This window comes from Spea bombifrons, chromosome 1 (genome assembly GCF_027358695.1).
Source record: "Spea bombifrons isolate aSpeBom1 chromosome 1, aSpeBom1.2.pri, whole genome shotgun sequence".
Lineage (NCBI taxonomy): Eukaryota > Metazoa > Chordata > Amphibia > Anura > Pelobatidae > Spea > Spea bombifrons.
Genome location: NC_071087.1, coordinates 83,066,028 through 83,088,553, shown reverse-complemented (window position 1 = coordinate 83,088,553; position 22,526 = coordinate 83,066,028). Strand labels below are relative to the sequence as shown.

Genomic DNA, 22,526 nt, shown 5'->3' with positions numbered 1-22,526 from the left:
TACATTTCCCGAAAAGCTGTACGACGAGAAGCGGAAAGGGAAGTGTCAGAGAAGCGGAAGTGGACTGTCCAGACCGGGTGACGTGTCCGGTATAGACAGAGATGGCCGCTCAGGGGGAAGTGGACGAGTTGTTTGATGTGAAAAACTCTTTTTATATTGGAAGCTACCAGCAGAGTATAAATGAGGCTCAAAGAGTGAAGGTGAGAATGAACACCCATTTAATGTATTACAACCGTGGTTTACGTTTAATTAAAGCTGCGCAGGGTTTTTATTGTTACCCCCACCATTAATACCGACCCAACTCCTAAATTGTTTCTTGCAGCCATCAAGTCCAGAGAAGGAGGTGGAAAGGGATGTATTCCTGTTCAGAGCATATATCGCACAGGTTAGTTATACTAAGCCCAGGCATACACTGTATGAGTCCTTTTCACATTATGTTATATAATAGGCCAGTTTAATAATTAACAGAATCTAAAATTCGTTGTTTTGTCCCCCTTTGCAGAAAAAATACGGCGTTGTCCTGGATGAAATCCGCCCCAATGCCAACTCAGAGTTGCAGGCTGTCCGAATGTTTGCAGACTATCTCTCCAGTGAAAGTCGCAGGTTTGTGTTTTCCTTCCCTTTTACCTACACAATTACAAGTATCCTCATTCATTTTTTTTGTATACAATGACAATTGTGTAACTGATATCTGGAAAGCACACCTAGATCTGTTATGTGTTTTACTTGTCTGATATCTTAATATAGCATCACCGACAACTTGTATGGTATGTTGTGTTTTTCCCATTTGAGCTGATGTGGAATATGTCTGCAGTTTGTAGTTTGTATTGTGAATATTTTTTTGTCAGTTGTGCTGGTAATGGATTCCAGGCTTGTCTTGCAGGCTATATATATATATATATATATATATATATATATATATATATATATATATATATATATATATATAATGCACACATGTGTGAAGATCATGGGAGAACAGACCCCTTGACGCTTATTACCTGTTGTATGTCTTCTATAGGGATGCCATCGTTTCTGAGCTGGACAAAAAAATGGCTAAGAGTGTCGATGTTACCAACACAACCTTCCTGCTCATGGCAGCTTCAATCTACTTTCATGATGGTAACACTGATGCTGCTCTGCGAGCACTCCATCAGGGAGACAGCTTAGAGTGGTAGGTTAAGCATCTTCTATCTTATCGCTACCTAGGGAAGCTTAGGCATTTAAAGTTGGGTACTTCTTCTCTTTTGCTAATATTGTTTTAAAAAATTAACAGTGTTGTAGTGTATAGTATTCTTATATTTTAGCCCAAGTTAAATGTCAGATACTTGCAACAAAGAAAAAATGTACTTGGTATCTTTATTTTTAAACCTTGAACAAACTGTGTAATTGTACAATTTCCTTTAAAGTGTGTGGCTCTTTAATGTGTCCGTGTAAGCAATCCAGTCATTACTCTTGAGGTGCGGTGTCGCAATTTTGCTTTGCTGACACCCCCCCTTACACAACTATGGCACAAAGAGCAACATTTGTCCCAATAGGGATTTTGTATAAAAAAAGTTTTTGATGCAAATTGCTCTTGTTTCCATGGTAACCAATGGAATCTTGCTGTGTTTGTAAGAGTCTACAAGTTTGCACCAGAATCACTTTTTTTATACATAACACCAATTGAATGCAAAATGTTTAGTGTAGTAGATGTTCATATACATGGCTCTCTTGGTAAAAGCCAGGCTGTTTTGTGTCCACATTCTAAAGTGACATTTTATGTAATTTTGTGTTTTGTTTATTTGCAGCATGGCCACAAAAATCCAAATACTGCTGAAACTTGATAGACTTGATTTGGCCAGGTAAAACTACTTTGTATATTCCATTCATATTAGTTCTTCAAGGTTTTAAGTTGGACGTTAGTGGTGATTTAGACACAAATCTCTTATCTTGAAAACAAACATGATTTTCCTCTGTTCCATGAGCTCAGGATGTTGGAAGTCAGTTTATATACATCTTTGGGAATATATAGTAACTGTATTCTGGGGAGTTCTAGATTATACCGGGCCAGGAACATGAATCTGAGAAATGCTGTGTATTCTAGTGCAAAGGGCAGAGAATGAAGTTGTTCTTGTAGTTCAGCCCTTCATAGCCTGTTCGTTTCCATCCCAACATTAGGAAGGAATTGAAGAAGATGGTGGATGTGGATGAAGATGCAACATTAACGCAGCTGGCAACAGCCTGGGTCAACATTGCTATTGTAAGAGCTAGAGGAACGGTTTTCTTATTTCTTAAAATTACTTAACATGTTTTAGGCATCTGTAATTTTTACAACATTAATAGCACTATGCTATATCACAAACTGTAGTGGTAATATTAACGCTAATTATTAATGTACCAAGACAGCGCAGGTGCTTATCATAGGGCATTTGGGTTTTCCTGTTATCTTCATGATGGTGTTGCCTTTCCAAACCATTCAACTGCTCTAAGAGAGTGACATTATTGTGTCTTCTGTAAAGTAACTTATGGGTTAAAGCCTTTTCTTTGGCAGTAAGGAACCTTTGCGCTGCTGCTTCTCAAATAACTGAGATCCAGTCCCAAATGTATCAAGATAATCTGGTAATGCATACATTTTTAATAGACTCAGATGCTGCTAGATGTCGCCTGCGCTTTTAAAAGTATTGTATGTCTTCTACCCTTTGTGTCAATGTGACTTTTTTTTTTTGTTTCTCTCAATTAGGGTGGAGACAAACTTCAAGATGCTTTCTACATATTCCAAGAGATGTCTGACAAGTACTCTTCCACGCTGCTGCTGCTGAATGGGCAGGCGACATGTTATATGGGTCAGGGAAAGTGGGAGGATGCAGAAGGAGTCCTGCAGGAAGCATTGGACAAGGTATGGCTATGTGTCCAGGGTGGGTTCTTTGTATCCCAAACATTTTTGGTTCTGTTTCACATTTAAACATAAAAACAAGTATTTTGATTATATATACTTATTTTATATATAATCTGATATGCATCCTTTCTTCTCCCCCCCCCATGCAGGACAGCAGCCACCCAGAAACATTAATTAACTTCATCGTCCTTACTCAGCACATTGGTAAACCTCCAGAGGTAAGTTAAACTATATTGGGGTATACTGAGAGGGTATATGTGTTATATGGGCAGAAATAGCCAATCCACGTGAAACGGAGGGGCCCTGTTATGAATGAGTGTGTTTTAAAATGTTACGGTTAAAGACTGTGATTCCCATACCATATTCTTTTTGTTGACAAATAGAATTTAATGGGCTTGACTTTCGCCCAAGATCTCTCCCGCCAGACCCGCTACAGAAAGATATTGGCAATCTCTATCTAGAGCACAAGGAGTGCTGCTACTTGGGAGATACATTGTCAATTTTCTGAGCTGGCGTTTTAAGGATTAGGAATCTACTTTGCTGAATTTAACACTCCTTTTACTAAATGTAGCTTTAGAAACATCATTAATAGTACATAAAAATTCTGAATGAACGTATTATTGGAGCAGAGCCCTTGTCATCTTTTTGTTAGTCCAAATTGTTAGTGATGCACGGCTGCCAGCGGGTTTTGTGGCATCTGGGTATTTTGTAATTTTTTTTATAGTAAATCCTGTAGGCAGTAACGTCAGGTAGCTGACCTACAACTATGGGTAGTTATGAGATGTTTAAAGATATAATTGGTGATCGAATAAGGGTTTCCGATTGGGTGGGTGAAATTGGTTTATATTTAAAGATTAACATAACTGCTTTTTAATCTAGGTCACCAATCGCTATTTGTCTCAGCTCAAGGACGGACACAGAAATCATCCTTTTATAAAGGAATTTCACGCAAAGGTACTGAGCGCACACTTCATTAATCTTATACATTGGGATATCAAATGTATCGTGTTCTAGAATGGATTTGTATTACGGGGTTGGTACGTACGGTCAAGAATGAAGGAGAACTATATCCCTGTTCCAAGGAGAGATTTTTTTTAAAGTAATAAAATATATTGCAGAGAAAAATAGGAACAAAGAGAGGTGTTATTAGGGTATACTAAATGACACAACATTGGTCAAATTAGTTATTTGGCCTGATGATGTTATACAGAATATTACGATTTAAAACCAAGTTGTTTTGTTTTAATTTTTTTAAGATAAATTTTGCCCATGCATTTGACCTTCGTATTTTTTCTTTCAGGAGAATGAATTTGACCGGCTTGTCCTGCAGTATGCCCCAAGCGTTTGAAGTTAACCAACATTTTGTATATAACCTCTTGTCACTGTTTTCTGTTATACAAAGTCTGTATATTGCAGATTCAAAAGTTTCCTATAAATATCTTTGATTGCAAAATATGACATCAAGCAGTGGAGTAGCAAAGCTAACTCCTATCTGGCATGGGGTTTGTAACTGTTATATTCTGCACTGACTCAGCTTTGAACATTGGAGTCTGAGATTAGTAGATCTGTAAAGTGGGAGCAATACAGGTAGTCCCCTGTCAAAATGGTTCTGTTGGTTTTCTCTGTCAACATTCCCTATAAACGTATTTTTATTTCTCCGTCTCTTTGTTGTAATTAATGTTCTTGATGTGAGAAAGTAAATGTGGGCATCTTGGGCAGTTAGTAGCCTGAGATCCCAAAGTTATAGCATCTCGTGTGGAAATATTTGGCATATGCATAATCGGGTGTTTGAGATGGGGGCATGTTTTATAATCAAAAGCCATTGTCAGGAGGAATAAGGGGTTAGATTGGAGGATGGCAAAATCCCACTTACTGCATCAAAAGCCTCTCCATTAAGGCTTCAGGTATAACTGTTACTGACATAACACCAATGGTTCTGGCAAGAATCCAGATAATAGAACTGGAAAGGGGTGCCAATCATTTGAATTTTTTATATTATATTTTATATGTTTTCTTCAGGTCCACATATAGTAACATGGTTTATACAAATCTGGAAAAAAATACCTTTATTGGCTAACTGACATGATGGATTGCAAGCTTTCATGATCTTGGTCTCTTCAATATGCCTGAAGAATAGACCTAGATGGTCTCAAAAGCTTGCAATCTATTATACGTCAGCCAATAAAGGTATCATCTTTACCAAATTAGCTTTCTCTCTTTCTATGGCACAGTACAATTTTAAACCTTTATCATGATGGTGTCTAGCATAACTGAACACAAGATACCGTATTTCCTTTAGTTGTTGTAGGTTATTTATATGCAGTATATGGCTGCTCAGCATTTATTTAGCGTAGTCAGGCTTTTTACAGGCTCAATCTCCCTCAAGTGACTTGGTGCAAGTATTGAACATGTCCAATTCTGCACATTACTTTATTTACATGTTATTGCTTATTAAACATCGTTGATATAGTTAGAATACTGGCTAAGAATATGGGAAAAGAATGCAAGGTTTCAGTTCAGCACTGGATTGCAGGCTCGGGCAGAGCAAGGCTCGAGCACATGCTGGATCATTTAAATTACATCAAGAAGCAGCTACCGGGTAAATAACCAAGCAATGTTTGACAATGAATGCTGCTTGGTATGCAGAAGGACATGCAAACAGTTTTTATAAAGCCTGAAAACAACGGGCGTGAGCGCATATGCATCTCTATAATTTATTAAAATTATACATTGTTACAATGGAGCATTTTGGTGCAGAACAGCAGATATAGCATCAACTGCTTTCCGAACTTAAAGGAGATCTGTAACTATTATCTTCAATACTCAGTCTTACTCCTTTATACAGTACAGCATACAGGTTTAATTTAAAGGACACGAAAGCTAAGATTTGTGTGTCAATTAGCAGGGCCAGAATAATCTGATCTAATCGTTCTTTTCACCTACCCTAAAAAAAAAAAGTCTGCCAGATAACAACAATCAGCAACGTGGCAATTAAGTACCGATAGCTAGAAAATAACACTTTCATATATTGTACATGTATTACTATTATAAAAAAACAACATTGCTTAAGTTTAATTTAGTGTGCTGAACTATAAAATGTAGCATTTGGGGAAAATAACTTCTGCTTTTAAGTGTTTAAAGAGACACTCCAGCCATCATATGCGGTTTAATGCATATGATAGCCGAGGAGTCCCTTTTACAAATCCATGGTGGGATCCTCAAGATTGTAAGCTTGCAAGCAAGGGGTCTCTCTGCCTATATGTATTGTATTAAGAGCTGTGTAAAATGTTGGCGCTATAAATAAAAGATAATAATTCTGCAGATTCTAGTGTCAAAAGCCCTTACACAAGCCACATGTTGCAAACCTAGCAAAAACCTTATGTGTAACAATACTCTGGCTTCACCTGCTGCATTTCTGACGTCCCTCTGGCTGTTACTGCTCCTTAGTAGCTAAAGTCCACAGTCAAGGCTGCGCTGGTAAGGGGCAAAATTCTTCAAACAGGGCTGGTTTTATTTGGACTGGCCCACTCGTGGAGGCGGGAGCATAATTGAGGTTATGCAAAGCAATGTCATGTGACCCTGCATAATATGTGAGCTCAATCATAAAGGTATCCCAATAAGGTAAGTCACGGAGCTGGCTAGTCCGACCAACTACCTCCGCTGACTTGTGCTTGCTTAGCCTGGGACACACACTCTTTCCCCGGTTCCCCAGTCCGAGACTCAGTGTAGGGTATAAACCAAAACGAAGACTGATTTTTACAAGATTAAAGTAAAACAATGGCGGTCACTCCCTGGTTGCAGATCCTGGCTGTCTGCTGGAGATAATCCCCTCAGCAATTGATGGGATGATGTACTGCTGGGGGTAGCCACATAAGTTTTAACAAAGTCAGGGCCCATAGTCGGTAGGGAGGAGGCTGGCTGTCAGGCCAGATGGGTGAAAGTATGTGTGATACAAATGAGGTGTGATAATTGTGATGCGAGGAAGTTGTGATGTTTGATGAGCATCTATTATGGTCGCTATGTGTGTTCCAGTGTGTATATTAGTTATGGGGGGGGGCAAGAGGGCCACTCCTGCCTCCTAGGCCAGAAATCTGCCAAAAAAAAATAAAACCTTGACACTCCACAGCGCTACTGAGAAAATGTTTAGTGGACTGATGAAACTAAGGTTGAATTGTTTGGGAAGAACACACTGCACTACAAATGGTGTAAAAAGGGCACCTCATACCAACATGAAAATATCCCAATGGTGAAATATGGTAGAGGGAGCATCATTCTTTAGGACTGCGTTCCTGCCTTGGGGCCTGTACAGCTTTCCATCACTTCTCAACAAATCCCTAAGTTTATCATGGTATCATAGAGGATAATGTCAGGGTGGCATTCCACCTGCTGAAGGTTGGTGGAAGTTGTATAATGCAGAAGAATGACCATACACATTAAAGCAATTCTACTACAGAATGGTTTAAAAACCATTAGGGATGCTGTGGAATGACCTCAAGAGATCTGTTCACACCAGACATCAGAGTTTTAAGCAACAATGGTCTAAAGTTCCTCCTGATCCGCAGCTACTGGAAGCTGGAAGGTTATTCCTGAAAAAGGAGGTTCAACCAGTCATTAAATCCAAGGGTTCACTTACTTTCCCTACCAGTACTGTGAATGTTTAATGGGTGTGTTCAATAAAGACAAGAAAGCTTATCATTGTTTGTGTGTTATTAGCTTAAGCACATTGTGTTTGTCTATTCTTGTTACTTAGATGTAGATCAGATCACATTTTATGAACAATTAATGCAGAACAACTGGTAATCCCAATGGGTTCACTTACATTTCTTGTCACCATATGTATTTATTTAAATAAAACAGAATGGATGGCTTCTCAGATGGAACCCATGTTCTGCTGCTGCCACTCTCTCTCCCCTTTCTCCCCATATTTCTTCCCATTATTTCCTCCTTCTCTCTGTCTCTCCCCTCTCTCTCCTCATTATCACTCCTGTATGTCTTTATCTCTCCATTGTCTTACTGTCTCTCCCCTTGATCTCCAGCTCAGCAGCAATAGCCAACACACTTGGTGAAGGATCAGTGCAACGGAGGTCTATAGGAACAGACCTTGCATTCCTTTTCTTTTGGGCCGGTCAGTTGGCAACCTGGATGTGTGCCTTGCGTGCCCGTTGTGGTACATGTGCCATAGGTTTGCCATCGCTGCAATAGGGTGACTAGATATCTCTGGGGTCTTTTTACTAAAGGTTTGCAGGAGTTTTAACTCACTCATGTCACTATTCAGTATGAAGGGCCAACACTGCAGGTTCCTTCAGCAAGAAAGGCTAAGCTGGCCCTCTATAATGCATAATTTAATAAGCGAGAAGACTTTGCAGCAATGTCACTGATTTAACTATGCATTATACAGTGCCAACCAAGCTCTTACTGAAGCACATAATTAATAGTGAAGTGACACAACTCTCCTGGAAACTCTGTTAGCTCCCTCTTTAGTGAATAGACCCCTCTGATTCTAGACAACATCTGTCCCATTGTTACTATTTTTCCTCCTAGACCATGTATTCTTAACTGCTCTCAAAGGTATATTTTACAAGAATATTTGGCCTGCTGCTTAAAATACGGTAAGAAGTATTTAGCACATCTCATGTAATTTTAAAATAGTTCACCACCCAATTAATTTAATTTAATAATTCTGTATGTGACATATTGGTTAGCAATACGGAAAATTACATAGAATTATTATATATTTATATATATATATATAAATGTTATATATATATATATATATATATATATAATATATATTTTTATGTAAGAATATAATTATAAGAATTATATTTATAAGATTTCTTATAAGATAAGAATATAATTATAAGATTTCATTCAGATATATATTTTCAGGTTTTATAGATCAGGTTTTGATTTTGATATGTATGGGTGCTGTGTGCCATGATGTCTTACACACATCCAGACATAGATCTTCCACCTCCTAGCATGTCAAAGAGATCATGACACAACACTCGCCAGACACATGCTATCCACATACATCAAGTCACATGTATGTGTCACAGACAGGATATATACTGTCATTAATCACTGCAATCCTAGAACACTGATGCCAATATAGATGTACCTTACTGGCTGAATGCACAGTTACAGCCTGCCAGCTACCTTTAATAAACCTAATACCATTAGATGATCACCCTCTCCTGCTCGACCTTCTACACAGTGGTCCATTTAAAAAGACTGTCTATTCGATCTGCCGTCCCAATTGCTCTGCCCAGTCTCTCCTCCAGCAAGCATTGGCCACTTAATGGCTCTCTCCTCCCCCTCCATTCAAACGTGCTCTGAATGTATATGCAGGGTGGTCCCTCATTCCGCGGACTGTCTGTGACTGTCCCCTCTCCCGGGTGCTGCCCCCTCCTCCCAAGTGCACAGTGCCCCTGCCATGCCTGCGTTTTGCTGCTACTCACATTTCTTACATAGGATCTGATTGCTATCTGTAGTGAGAGCAGACAGCAGGCTGTCCAGGACTTAGCCTCCCTCCCCAACAGGGGAAGAAGATTCACTGCACCATTCTTACTCATCATCAGAGGAAAACAGAAGAGCCCCCAAGGCTCCCGAAACGCTCCTACCCCACATAGACCTGTCTGGATCTCCTGGATCTCCCACTCCACGTAATCCTGCATCATTTCTTCCCCATAACCCACGAGAGAGGAGGACACCACCAGGGAGGGGCATCTCAGACCTCTGCATCAATCACTAATGGGGTCAGAAGGACCAAGTCTGAGAAGCACAGATACTGACATGTATTCTGTTTCTTAAACCCCGCAATACATTTGGCATAATTGTTCTGCCAGGCTTTTCATGGACAGGTAATATCTTGTAAACCCTTCTGCATATTCAGATCCCTTTTTGGCCAAACACACAAAGCCAAAGACTTGAGAAGGAGCTTCTGCTATGTCGGACATGGAGGTAGAAAAGAAGGTCCAAAGTGTTTCAATTGTCCCTACTTTTGGTTACATGGATCTTTTGCTGCAGGGTGGGGGCAGATTTCTTGATGCAGTGCAAGAATGCAAAGACTGTGGTTTGAAGTTATCCTGGGACACGCTGCAGGCACATGCCAACGTCTCCTGGGCAGAAGTCTTGTGTCTCCTGCTGTGTGCCCTGGCATGGACTTTATTTCGAAGGGCAACCACCACATGGATCTTCCAGGTCAGTGCTGCAGGAGAGAGAGCTGGGGAGTGGTGTAAGACAACTTATATGGTGCACTATGGATACAATGATCTCACACACACATGAGGCCAGTTTCCATAAATTACTTTTGATAAGAAGGACTCAAAATATATCTCCCCCTTCCCCGAAATCAGTATTTTCCAACCACCATGCTATGGATGGCATGTTATCCTGCTTTTAGGTGAATTAGTAGTAACAATAACTTTAGCACACAACATTAATGGAACCATAACTTAGTTGCACTTGACATATGACAAATTTACAAAGTTGCTAATGTGGACATTATTTAACTTTTGTAAGGCTGGAGTCTCTGATTGCAGGAATTGCTCTGTGGCAAGGCAACAAGGGCCTAATCATCTCAGTGCCTGAAATTTCACCTATACATCAGCTTGCAGTTTGGCTTGCATGAAGTATAGATGGAGGCCCATAGATTGCAAGTGCCAATTTAAACAAATCATAGCCATTCTTCCAGATATATTGGTCCGGGCTATATATCTCAAAGTTATTCAGATGTTTACTGCGCGCTCCCTTCCGAAGCCGAGATTTAAGGACAAAGACTTCACACATTATGGTAATAAATATTCAACAGTACTAAGGGGTCAAATTGTCCGGGGTTTTTTTTCCAGGGCACAAAGATTTCACATCTTGCTGACCACGGCATGTAAAATGCTTCATTGCAGTATGTGGAATGTATAATGAAGTAACTGATTCCCTTTTGTGAATTTATTCATCCTACATACTACAGGCCACGCTCTGTAAATCAAGCACGGTCAGCAGCAAACGAAATGCATGTGTCTTGGAAAAAATGGCCCATGTGGTTACTCTAGAGAGGACATGTAACTCAACGTACATAGCCACCTCTAGAACCCTACATCACGCCTCCTACATATACACCAATAAAAGGGCAAGTTTGTTCAAATATATATGTATGCTGATTCTTTATTGTAAATAAACACATCTTGACTCATACGATTCATACAGTACAGTATGCAGTACCGTGCAGACTATGATATGCTAAATAAATACGTATAGGCATCTTCACTTGTTCGGCAGTTAGATCTACCTGCAATCAGTGCAATTCTGTCATTTAACTGCAGCTACTTTTCAAAGTAGTTTACACATATTATTTTTTGACCCCCACTGCAATTATGTGTCTTAAATCTGTTCTGCCCTTTAAAATGGTTGTCTTCTCCAGCAAAAAAAAAGAAAAATCAGTGGAGGAGGGGAATGTATTTTGGAGCAGGGTGGAAAGTGAATAGTTGCAGCTGCAGAATAGTTGCTAGGAGCAACAACAGCATCCTTTTGTGTCTCCATGGCAACAACATTTCATTCATTTGTACCAACTGTATTTGTTGGGTTGGTTCAATGTAATTAGATGCAAGCAAATAGCAACACAAACATACGGAACATGAACAAATGCTTAGTGCCTTCTCATCCCACCTTCACCAGTACTTTTATGACTTTCAGCATGTTTCTGCATGTTATCTTTTGAGCACCTTTTGAATACGGCAAGCTTGGCAGTACAAATCGCCGATAAGAGTCTGCACCTGGATTACTATGATGCTATAGGCATCATCAGTTTAATAAACTGCAGCCCCCCCCCCCCCAGGAAAGTGCTCTCAATGTACCCGTGCGCACAAGGGTCTCGATAGACTTCCCATCTACAGTGTTCCCTGTGCCAGCACTGGAGTCGGCTGGAGTTACGTATATCATGCGACGCCATGTACTCGGCCAAAAGCATTTACCGCAGGGAAAATTGCAGGGGAGCAGTTAAAAGAGCAAATGCATATGGGATTCTGCAAAATGCAAACTTTGCAAGGATACACCGCAGAAATGTAAAGGGACCATTTGATGGGTGGTGTGTATCTTTGACAAAACTGGAAACACAATATCATACTTAGCAGAGCTGCAACGTGAGCTACGGTTTGGTAAGAATAAATTATCGACCAGTGCTATAGAATTCTGCTAACGTTTACGGGATATATATATATATATATATATATCATAAGCTGCACAGAGTAACGCAAAGTGGAGAGCTGGAAACTGGTACCACCTCACATATAGTACACATACATAACAATACTTTGTTTGATCCAAAGACTGGGGAATTTACATCTGAATGCTCCGGGACAGTGTCCATTTGTACTGGCTTTAAGGTGCTTTTCCATAAAACATTAATTGTACAAGTAAAATATTCAAGTGAACCTTCAAATTACCAGATCTGTACATTGTATTCTTTCCTATGAAGGATTATTACATAAAAACAAACTTCTCCAAATTCGAGTTTTTATGCTTGTAAACACCAAATAAAACTATGTGGATGTTTGCAATATTAAAGTAAACAATATATGTGAATTAAACCCACCTTGCGTGTATTCCATAGGAACAGCCATCTTAACTTCCATGTTTATTTCTCCACGTTGCATGTTTTATGTTAGAGACACTTTAGCCCTCATGTGCAATGTAATGCATATGAAATCTGTGTCCCCTTTAAGTGATTGCTTTCATTAGAATCCCCCCAATGCCTTTCCCTCATTCCCATGCCGTAGCTCATTGACATATAGGAGATGTGATTGACCAAACATCTCCTGCTCCTCACCGCTAGCCAGCTCCAGTGCTGACTCACGCCAGAGTTTCAGGGGGCCTAATGAGACCCCCACCACCTTTTTGCCCAGAAACCATTTCAGTGGAAGTGCTTTCCTGCCACCGATTTACTGCTTCAAGTAAACTAGAGCAAAACACGGCCTGCGTAGAGGCCCTAAAGATAAATGCTTTTCAATCCCCCCTCATGGGTAACAATATAGTGGGTATACAGTAATGCAGGTTAACATTGACAGAAATTTGTTTTAATTTTATTTTGCTCCAATAAACTTTTTTTTTCTGCAGACCTGGAGGCTACCATTGTTGCCAGTCATGATATTTTGTGTGGCTTTCCCTACTCATACACCACACTGAGCTGATTCTTCATGTCCTGCCTCCATATACTTTAGGTAGTCAGTCTCAGGCTGGGTGATTAACCACAAGGTGATATGATAAATAGTCAGAGTGTTTGTCTAGTAGATTCGGCTAAGATAACAGAGCTAGAACACATGGCTATTGGCTAATATGCAGCTGACTGAGAACATCAAATGCTAACACGAGAAAGCAGTATATAGAAAAATTACATGCGATTGGCTGCAGCTACTTCTATTGGTTTCATAGTTTCTTTTCTGACCTACACTGACCAGCTCTCATAATCTCAATGGTGTCACATAGCTATATTTTGAATGGGATAAAGTGATAATAGATAGAGATGCATCTGGCGAGGCTGGTTTGGTAAAAAGGGTTAACTCAGCCACATGATGATGTATTCCTGGAACACAGCCTTATAAATGAAGAAGCTGATAGCAGAGACTATTGTGAAATACAATTTGATCTGTTCAAATAGTTTTGCTCTATTTTAATTAAGGCACGATAACTTAAAGCTTGATAGCAAAACAAAGCTACCATCTTAAAGCCCCTTGTAACACAGGACGTACATCCTCCAGAACATGCTTTGTAAAACAGAGGACGTAATAATACATAATATGGTTTTTGCACTAGCAAGGCAGTTTGGGCATTATTTGAAATTCTATTATATTTAAAAATGTATCCAGACCCTCCTGAAACATCTGATGAGCTACCCCTGCAGGTTGATCACAGGTACTGCGATCAGCAATGCAGGGCAGTGGGCATCAAAGTGAAAAGAGGGAGAAAGTTTCATGCTTGTTTCTGTTGAACACTCAAACCTTTCCCAGAAACAGTTCTTTCATCATTTAAACTTTGATTATGGGAAAATCTTGTCACGTAACTGCAAAAGCTTGTTAAAGGTCTCTTTGTAGTTATTTTAACCTTCATAATTTGGCTATTGTTTATTACAGTGATTATTGTGCAAACTAAATGTTTTTGCTCAAGGGGAACAGCACTTTTAATATGTCCTTCCACATGGATCAAATAAAGCTTCTTAAATGTACAGTATTTGCTTGTAATGACCTTTACTAATTTAACCAGAAGAGTAAAGTTATTGCTTGGTACATTGTCCTGCTGAGGAAGGACAGACAGATGCCAAACGTTAGGGCTTATGTTGGAGTCTAGCCTAGCTTTTAGATTAGGGTCTGGTGTGACAAATCAGCAAATTAGTCTGGTATTCTGACCAAGTGGAATGGGATTGTATATAAACCTAAACCAGTCTATTAACTTGACTTCACCACTAGCAATGTGGACTAAGTTGTGGACAGCACGTGGGAGCCGGGATTGAGGTCTCTGCTGCAGCAGCACAAACCTCAGTCGATTTCACAGCTCAGTGGGCCGCTCCGGAAAGATCAGAAGGTCTTCTCAGCCAGCCCATAATTCCCATTACACACTAAAGCAGGGCGGTGGGGATGCTCGGCGGTAGAGTGTCCACAAAGTCAGAACTGTAACATGGAAAGCGGGACCCTTGGGAGGTATGGTTATATATATTTCACAATCCAATTACATTAAGTTATAAAAATATGAGAGTCTACCCAAGTTGTCGCAAAGTGGACTGCAGATAAGTAAGGCTTATACTCACAAGGTTAGCTAAATACTGCTTGAATGGCAGTGAAGCAAATATAGTTTTGTTACCTGACACCTGATAAAATGCATGATTGCTCATAAGCTTTTCAGAGAGGCAGTAGTGACTGTCACAGCCTGATAGATTGTAAGAACAAGAGTGTGGTGATTATGGGAGTGGAAGCCTTGGGCAAGAGACATCCCTCTCAACTTCTACCACCGGAGAATTGGGATGCCGGGGAGCGGAGCTTGAGAGGTAGCGTGTCATTAAAACTAACAGTGCTAATGTGCATGTGAGCAATTCTGTGCCCCATGGCAGGATAGCGTGGCAAGACCGGGACTGTCTCGCGTCAAGTGGGACAGTTGGGAGGCATGGGAAGGGGAGGAAGCAGCTAAGGATGTTCTCACAAGCAAAATGATAAATAACTAGCAAGAGGGCATATGGAGAGAGACGCAAAATAAGCCTCTTGAAACTGACGTACATGAACAAGGATAACAAGTGGGATAGAGGCAGGAAGCAGACAGGATGCACTGGCCTAACAGGACACAAGTCCATAAACTGGTGTGCTTCATGACTAAAGAGGCCAGGGTTCACACACAATGGGAATACAAGAGATCTGTTGTTCCCACATAGCAAACTACAGAGGCCGATTGCATGAGAGAAAGACCCGGATAAGAACGCATATAGCTTATTAAGGATGCTGAAGATTTCCGTCTTTTTCGTTATCATTAGAAAGTGTATGATAAAGTACAAATTATTTTTCTATGGAACTTTGAATTCTCACAATGATGCCACATTATGCCATGTGAGGATATATAGTATATATGTCCTTTAAATATTTATACATATAAGTAAAAACATTATTATGTTGCACTGTTCCATAAAATAAAGTGGCTGGTACCGGGGCTAGAAAAGGGATGACTAGATTGCCCTGGCACTTTAACCCCTTCACTACCAGGTTTTTCTAGTACCCTCTGTGGTTTGCCATTTTTACCATATGTGGGTTTAATTAAGATTCCCCTTTTCCGTGTTTGATGAATCTATGCAAATTATACATCCTTTTTTTTCAGAAAACATATGGCTTTCATTCGAAACCATAGAAACATGAAAAAAATAATTGTGAGTGCTAGTTTGTAAAAATAAAACTATAAAAAAAAATTTAAACTAACTCAGTTTATGTTTGGCAACTACCCTGACGTGCCTACGTGCCCCACATACATATTTTTTATGTTCTAGAAGGCCACTTTCTTCATTGCTAGGGTAATGAAGAAGATGAGATTACACACACAGGTGTATATATATTTATACACTGATTCCCATACGCACACCGTCACATACACATGAAATCCATTTTATATATTATATATATATATATCTCACATACACCCTGATTCACATGATTCACATATACTATTATATATTAATTATTAAGAAGCCTTGGAAACCATGTTGATTTCAGATTTAGTAATATACATACACTCATTACAGACATGAGCAGATATAGAATGTTAACCCGTCTATTACCAGGCATGAGTAGATTCAGAGAATTAACTCCTCTATTACCAGACATTACACACACAGTCACACAAACAGACAAACACAGTCATACACAAACACTGTGACAAACTGACAAACACACACACACACAGTGTCAAACACATATACCTGGTACTGGCTTCAGCTTATTATGAGCTTATCCTGATTGCCTGAGAGTTCAGAAGCCTCTCCTGATAGGCTGAGACCTCCTTCACTCAGACTCCTCATTCGGGGACAAGGCATTGTCCTGGATTGAGGATGCCTGGGACTTAAAGTGACCATGTGATCACCCTAGTGTGTGTAACCTCATGGGCTTCATGGTGTGTCCCTGAATGGCAGAAATAAAATTGGTCACCCTAGCAGTACTTTGTTTTGATCTAATTAGGCATGGAATCAGCTAATGTTGGGCTGTTATTAAGCAATGCTCTTGCTAAACATTTCCATTTATCTAAAGGTCAGTGATAGTTTTGTAGGTTTGTGCACTGAAAGTGAGTATCACATAAGAGTGCAAGAGGCATTGCACTCATGGCCATATACCTTCTTGTATGCAAGTCTGACAGATCCACCATTAAACTAAAAATGACCAGAAATGGTTGCCCCGACATTAACCTACTTTGCTTGCAGTGTTAGTAGGTAAAGACAATGGCATGATTAAGTGTTTTTGTGCTGACAGCCTTTTGCTACCTGGTGTCAACTGCAGCCGAAAGAGGCCGAGAAATTTCCTGAGAGTGCCTGGAAGCTTCTCTTCTACTCAACATCCTGGTCATACAGTGTCTACCTCTTGTTCTTCACGGAGTACAACTTCTTTCAAGACCCCTCTTCCGCTTTCTATGGTATGTCTACCTTGCTGTTTTTATACAGCAAGACTACTTTACATCAATATATGTTGCAACCATCAAACCTAATCCCAAATTACAGAATAGCCTGTGTTGCTCTGATCAATAAAGGGACACTCCAGCCATCATATACACTTAGTCACTTATATTTGCATTGTAGCTGAGAGGTTCCTTTAAATTTACATGGTGTCCTCGTTGCAACGGCATAGAGGGATTTTGCAGAATCCCCCCATATACATTGGACCCTTTGTTCACCCTTCAGCTACTTTCCATGCAGGAGATGTATTTGGCCAAACACATCTCCTTCCACAAGATATACATGCTCCCAGTCAGCTACAGCGCTGGCTCCGCAAACATTTTAACCCCTTAAGGACAATGGGCGGTCCCTAAACCCATTGGAAACAATGCATTTTGAGCCCGTACATGTACGGGCTTTGTCATTAAGGGGTTAACTATTTAGTTACCGGCATAAATAAGACATCTAAGACTGAATCTGAAATACCTTGAAAATCAGTGATTTAGCATAGCGTTTTCACAGCATAGCGTGGAAACAGAATTATGCCCATGTAAACTCCACACGTAAAAATGAACTGTTCTTTTAAGGCATAGAGATATGACAATTACTGTATTTGCCTGATTATAAGGCGACCCCCCCAAATTTGAATATTAATTTTGGAAAAGTGTTTTTCTAGTAAATATTAATTCAGATGTAAGCTATTTTTCATATTTAATAAAAACTTTGATTGAGAAAAATTATTTGTTTTTATTTCCTTTTATTTGCCAACCTACCCCCCAGTTATGCACATCTGTCCCCCAAATATGCCTTATACCCCCCTATATGCCACTCTGCCTCCCTGATAAGCATTTTAACCTCCTATATGCCACTCTGCCCCCCCAGATCTGCCTTATACCTGCCTATATGCCACTCTGCCTCCCTGATATGCCTTTTAATCCCCTATATGCCACTCTGCCCCCCAGACATGCCTTATACCTACCTATGCCTCACTGATATGCCACTCTGCCCCATATATGCCTTATATCCCCTATATGCCACTCTGCCTCCCTGATGTGCCTTTTAAACCCCCCGGAAGGTCACGTTACGCCGGTGCTCAGTCATAGAAGCCCCGGTGGAAGTCCCGGCAGCAGCGGGGGTTGTCTGTGTGCATTACGCACACATCTGGATCTTAGTCTTATAGTGAGACCTCTATTTGAGGTCTGATTATAAGACGGCCTCAAATATAAGGCATGGGGTATTTTTCAGAGCATTTGCAAAAGAAGATATTTCTTAAGTGTTTCTGTGTTTGAAAAAAAATGTGGGTCTCCTTAATATGTTACAGCATTCTTTAATTTCATCTTTATTTAGGAGGTCAGAGATATTCTTTCATTGTTTACTTGTCGCTACTTAATGCATACCTCTTTATGTATGTTAAAATTATTTCTCTGATCTCTTTTCAGATTGGAAGCCAGGAGGAGCTGTCCCTAGAAATATTGCTTTAGCGTATCTCATTCAAGGCAGTTTTTATGCTCACTCCACGTATGCCACCTTATACATGGATGCATGGAGGAAGGACTCAATTGTCATGATTTTGCATCACCTAGTCACATTCACACTTATTACTTTCTCATATGCGTTCCGGTAAGGGAAAACATCTGTGCAGATGCTTTAAAGCATGGCTATGAAAAATGCCCCCAGATGTTGAACCATAACTCCCAATGTGATCAGTTAACCTTGACTCAGCTCAGAATCATGGCTCTTGCAGTTTAACCTAATGTTACTCTGTCCTGCAGTACAACACTCGTACATTAAATATAAACACCCAGAACTGTCTGTACAGTATATTTTGTATGTGTGTTGTATATATAGTATGCAATAAATGAAGTGTCTATTCTTTAAGTACTACTGTAATGTTTGATGAGAATCACTCCAGAACAGTGCAGATGCATGAGTACTGTACCAGTACTTCCATAAAGAGAAAAACGTAGCAGGCCCATTTTAGAGTACTGAAGAACACCAGAGCATGACAAGGAGAAGGTGAAAAAGAAAAGCTTACAGGCTTATGTTAACATAATGTATGGTATTTCTCCTTATAGGTACCATAACATTGGAATATTAGTTCTCTTCCTTCATGATGTTAACGACATCCAATTAGAATTCACCAAAATCAACGTCTACTTCAAGACCAGAGGCGAAAAATACCACAGAACGAATGACATCATTTCAGATATTGGTTGTGTTACATTCAGTTTTAGTTGGTAAGTAGACCTTCCCACCATCATGGTTATGGGCATTCATGATTTTTGTGCATATTCATTAAATGTTATATTTTTATACATTTTTTATATTTTATATGTTTGGTAAAAGACAGTTTACAAGTATAAGTCCAATTTTTTTTAAAAAAACCTTTGAAAATCTTATTCTATTTTGTTACAATAACATAGTGGGTGTAAAGTGGTGGATGATATCTCACCTTCTAAATTAATTAGGACTAATGTTATGTCACCATAACATGAGTTTTCATAATATCTCCTGAATGTATAGAACATACAAATCATTGTAGATTTTGGAAAGGGGCAGGTCAATGCAACTTTTTACGAATGCTTTATTTTTAGGTTCTGGTTCCGACTCTACTGGTTTCCCCAGAAGGTTCTCTTTGCCACTTGTTATTCAAGTCTTGAGTCCAATCCTAACATCCCGTTTTATTTCTTCTTCAATATTTTGCTATTTGTATTGACATTGATGAACATTTACTGGTTTCTGGTGAGTACCTGTACAAAGTTCCTTATAGATTGTAATTAACTTGTCTTTTTTGCGTTAAGTACACCTTCCAAACAGCTAATGTCATCTGAGAAGATTCTTAAATCCATTAAGGTTGGAGCTTGTCCAGATATTCTGCAGTTAGGACACCACCTACTACATCTACACCTACTAAACCTGGAACTGTATTAACTCCTTTTTAAACTGTACACCAGGACGTCATCTTGTAGATAAGGAGAATGTGAAGCTATGCTTACCACCAGTGGTCCATGCAGCTTGTATTTTAACCCATAAGAAAGTAGTAGGAATTTGGCGTAAAGTTCTAAAAGGGGCTCAAGATTTGGCCCATTTATGACAGCAGCCTAGCTGTGATTTTGTTTTGTTGAAAAAGATCCATGTTTCGCTTTTATTTATGGTTTCCTGTTTTCCTTGAGAGAAAACAGCCTGCAAAGTGTTAGATCTTTGTAATGCGAGACACAATTGAAAGATTTTAACACACTTCTGACACACTTTTAACATATATAGTATTGACTCCTTACCAATTCCTTCATGCCAGTGGCGTCACAACCCGGGTGCGGGGGGTGCGGACCACACCCGGTTGACACCTCACAGGGAGTTGACACCACACCAGGCAGGGAACGCTTCCTCCGGGTCGCGGGAGGGGGGTCTTGACACGCCTCGCTACCCTCCCATTTTTTCCTTCAAATGGGGTTGTTTCCGGCTTCCGTCACCGGGAACGCCCCCAACATCAGTGGGAACTCCCCCGAGGTCCGTGGGACCGCCCACTGACATCAGCAGGAACTCCCCCGACGTCAGCAGGACCGCCCACCAACATCAGCGGGACCGCACCGGGTGACACCAACGCTAGTGACGCCACTGCTTCATGCTAAAGATTTACAAATAGTACACTGAAATATTATTTTAAATCAGTTATTTTAAGGTGGTTTTTATTTTATTCATCAATAAATAAGTGCTAAAAAATCCCCAGTTTAAGGGACAAAATAAGGTGCCCTGACAAAGACACTGTTACCTTACTTTTGGGTCACATCTGTGAAGCATTAGAGTTACTGTCAAAAAACTAAACTCAAAAATGAAGACCAAAGAGCATTCCACACAATGAACGGCTAAGGTAATTAAAAGAAAGAATAGATTAGGGAAAAAGTAAAAAAAAAAATATATATATATTATCAAGTGTTAGGACATCCCAGTGAGCACAGCTGGATCTGGCAGTTGAAGCTGCATCATACAACTCATGCAATGGGGTTTAAACAAGAAAGAAATAGTGCCACAAAAAGTAACTTCTGACAGCACATCTTGAGTGCTGCAAGAATCAGTACAAAATACATGGAAATCCTGCATCAGTCCACTAAAAACTGAATCTCGGGAGAAAATCCAGCAGGATATTGATATTGATGCTTTATACAAGGCTAACATAACATTGGAGTAACTCCAGAAAGAAAACCTGAATGTGCTAGAGTGGCCTCAGTAGAAGTCATGATCTCAATGTAGCACTATTCGAAAATCTCACTCCACGAGCCACTTTTAAGCAATCCGGACAGTAAAAATGTTAAAGATGTTAGTGCAGCACTAACAAATATTATGTGTGGGTTGAATTAAGTAAGCAAGGCATTTGATTTGTCTTGCCTACATTGAGAAGGAGTTGTAGTATTTGTGGCAGGGACCCTTGTGTTATTTGTTAAAAAGACAAAGATTTAATATGCCTTTTTTTGTAAATTTTTGCAGTTCATCATACTTTTTGTTGGAAAGGTGCTGACGGGGCAAGTTCAGGACGTGAATGACGTCAGGGAATACGATATTGATAATGATCAGAAAGTGGGTGTCAGAGCTAATTGCAAGTCTTTGCGGCACAAGAATACATTGAGCAATGGGTAAGTTATATAGCATGTAAATCAGTCACCCTGCAAACTAAAATAATTTAACTTCTACTTATTCTGAAAATTGCAATATATACATGGCAAAAAGTCCCTCCACCTTACAGGGCTTAATGTGACTCCTTTCAGAAGCAATAATGTACATATAAAAGTAACATGTATTTAAGTAACATTGTGTGACAGAGCGCTGTGTATTCTTCTTTTCCAGGCAATCTTTGTCAAATGGATTTGTGAAGAAGAAGAAGAGAACATAATCTTTGGTGCACACAGAGGTCCCTTCACCAAGATCTTCATTCAAGAATGCCCTTTTTCTCACAACAGCCTAAAGTCTGAGTCATAGCAATGCATAGACCATATTCATTTCTTTATGAAATGACTGTGCATTAATGACCCTTAAATCATCATGGCATCCTTGAACCTCTCTGTATGTATGTATATATACAGTGAAGGAAAAAAATATTTGATCCCCTGCTTATTTTGTATTTTTGAGAAGGCCTGGTTCACCCCAAAGGTGTTCAATGCAGTTGAGTTCAGTCAAGTTCTTCCACACCAAAGTCATCCAACCATGTCTTTATGGACCTAGCTTTGTGCACTGGGGCACAGTGATGCTAGAATAAAAAAGGGCCTTCCCACTAAGTTGGAAGCATAGCATTGTTCAAAATATCTTGGTATGCTCCCCATACTTTTGCCTATATAATGTGTATGTATATATATATATATATGCTTTCAAATATAAACATGTTAATATTTAATTTTTATCATCTAACAAATTGAAAGTGAGTGAACAAAAGAAAAATTAAATCAATATTTGGTGTGACCACTCTTTGCCTTGAAAACATTTTTTCTATGTACA

The 22,526-nt window shown here is 39.6% G+C and overlaps 2 protein-coding genes across 2 annotated transcripts; both read left to right on the top strand.

The window, feature by feature from the left end:
* The first annotated feature begins 55 nt into the window (after window positions 1-55).
* On the top strand, window positions 56-4,540 carry COPE (COPI coat complex subunit epsilon). Its single transcript, XM_053456205.1, has 10 exons — window positions 56-200; window positions 323-385; window positions 503-603; window positions 1,022-1,174; window positions 1,791-1,844; window positions 2,161-2,242; window positions 2,723-2,878; window positions 3,028-3,096; window positions 3,758-3,832; window positions 4,179-4,540. Exons 1-10 carry the CDS (start codon window positions 102-104, stop codon window positions 4,224-4,226), a joined length of 900 nt encoding a protein of 299 aa, XP_053312180.1. The 5' UTR covers window positions 56-101; the 3' UTR covers window positions 4,227-4,540.
* A 4,733-nt stretch (window positions 4,541-9,273) lies between these two features.
* CERS1 (ceramide synthase 1) lies at window positions 9,274-22,072 on the top strand. The gene is made up of 7 exons (XM_053456191.1): window positions 9,274-10,081; window positions 16,864-17,023; window positions 18,482-18,662; window positions 19,118-19,279; window positions 19,637-19,784; window positions 21,525-21,670; window positions 21,882-22,072. The coding sequence occupies exons 1-7, from the start codon at window positions 9,827-9,829 to the stop codon at window positions 21,925-21,927; spliced, it is 1,098 nt and encodes a 365-aa protein (XP_053312166.1). The 5' UTR covers window positions 9,274-9,826; the 3' UTR covers window positions 21,928-22,072.
* The last annotated feature ends 454 nt before the right edge of the window (window positions 22,073-22,526 follow it).

Bases quoted from the DNA above. Each gene is read 5' to 3' on its own strand.
- COPE (XM_053456205.1), top strand. From the start codon at position 102: ATGGCCGCTCAGGGGGAAGTGGACGAGTTGTTTGATGTGAAAAACTCT. The intron at 2,879-3,027 runs GTATGGCTATGT...CCCCCCATGCAG, and splicing joins TGCAGGAAGCATTGGACAAG to GACAGCAGCCACCCAGAAAC. The intron at 3,097-3,757 runs GTAAGTTAAACT...TTTTTAATCTAG, and splicing joins ACATTGGTAAACCTCCAGAG to GTCACCAATCGCTATTTGTC.
- CERS1 (XM_053456191.1), top strand. From the start codon at position 9,827: ATGTCGGACATGGAGGTAGAAAAGAAGGTCCAAAGTGTTTCAATTGTC. The intron at 18,663-19,117 runs GTAAGGGAAAAC...TTCTCCTTATAG, and splicing joins ACTTTCTCATATGCGTTCCG to GTACCATAACATTGGAATAT. The intron at 21,671-21,881 runs GTAAGTTATATA...CTTCTTTTCCAG, and splicing joins AAGAATACATTGAGCAATGG to GCAATCTTTGTCAAATGGAT.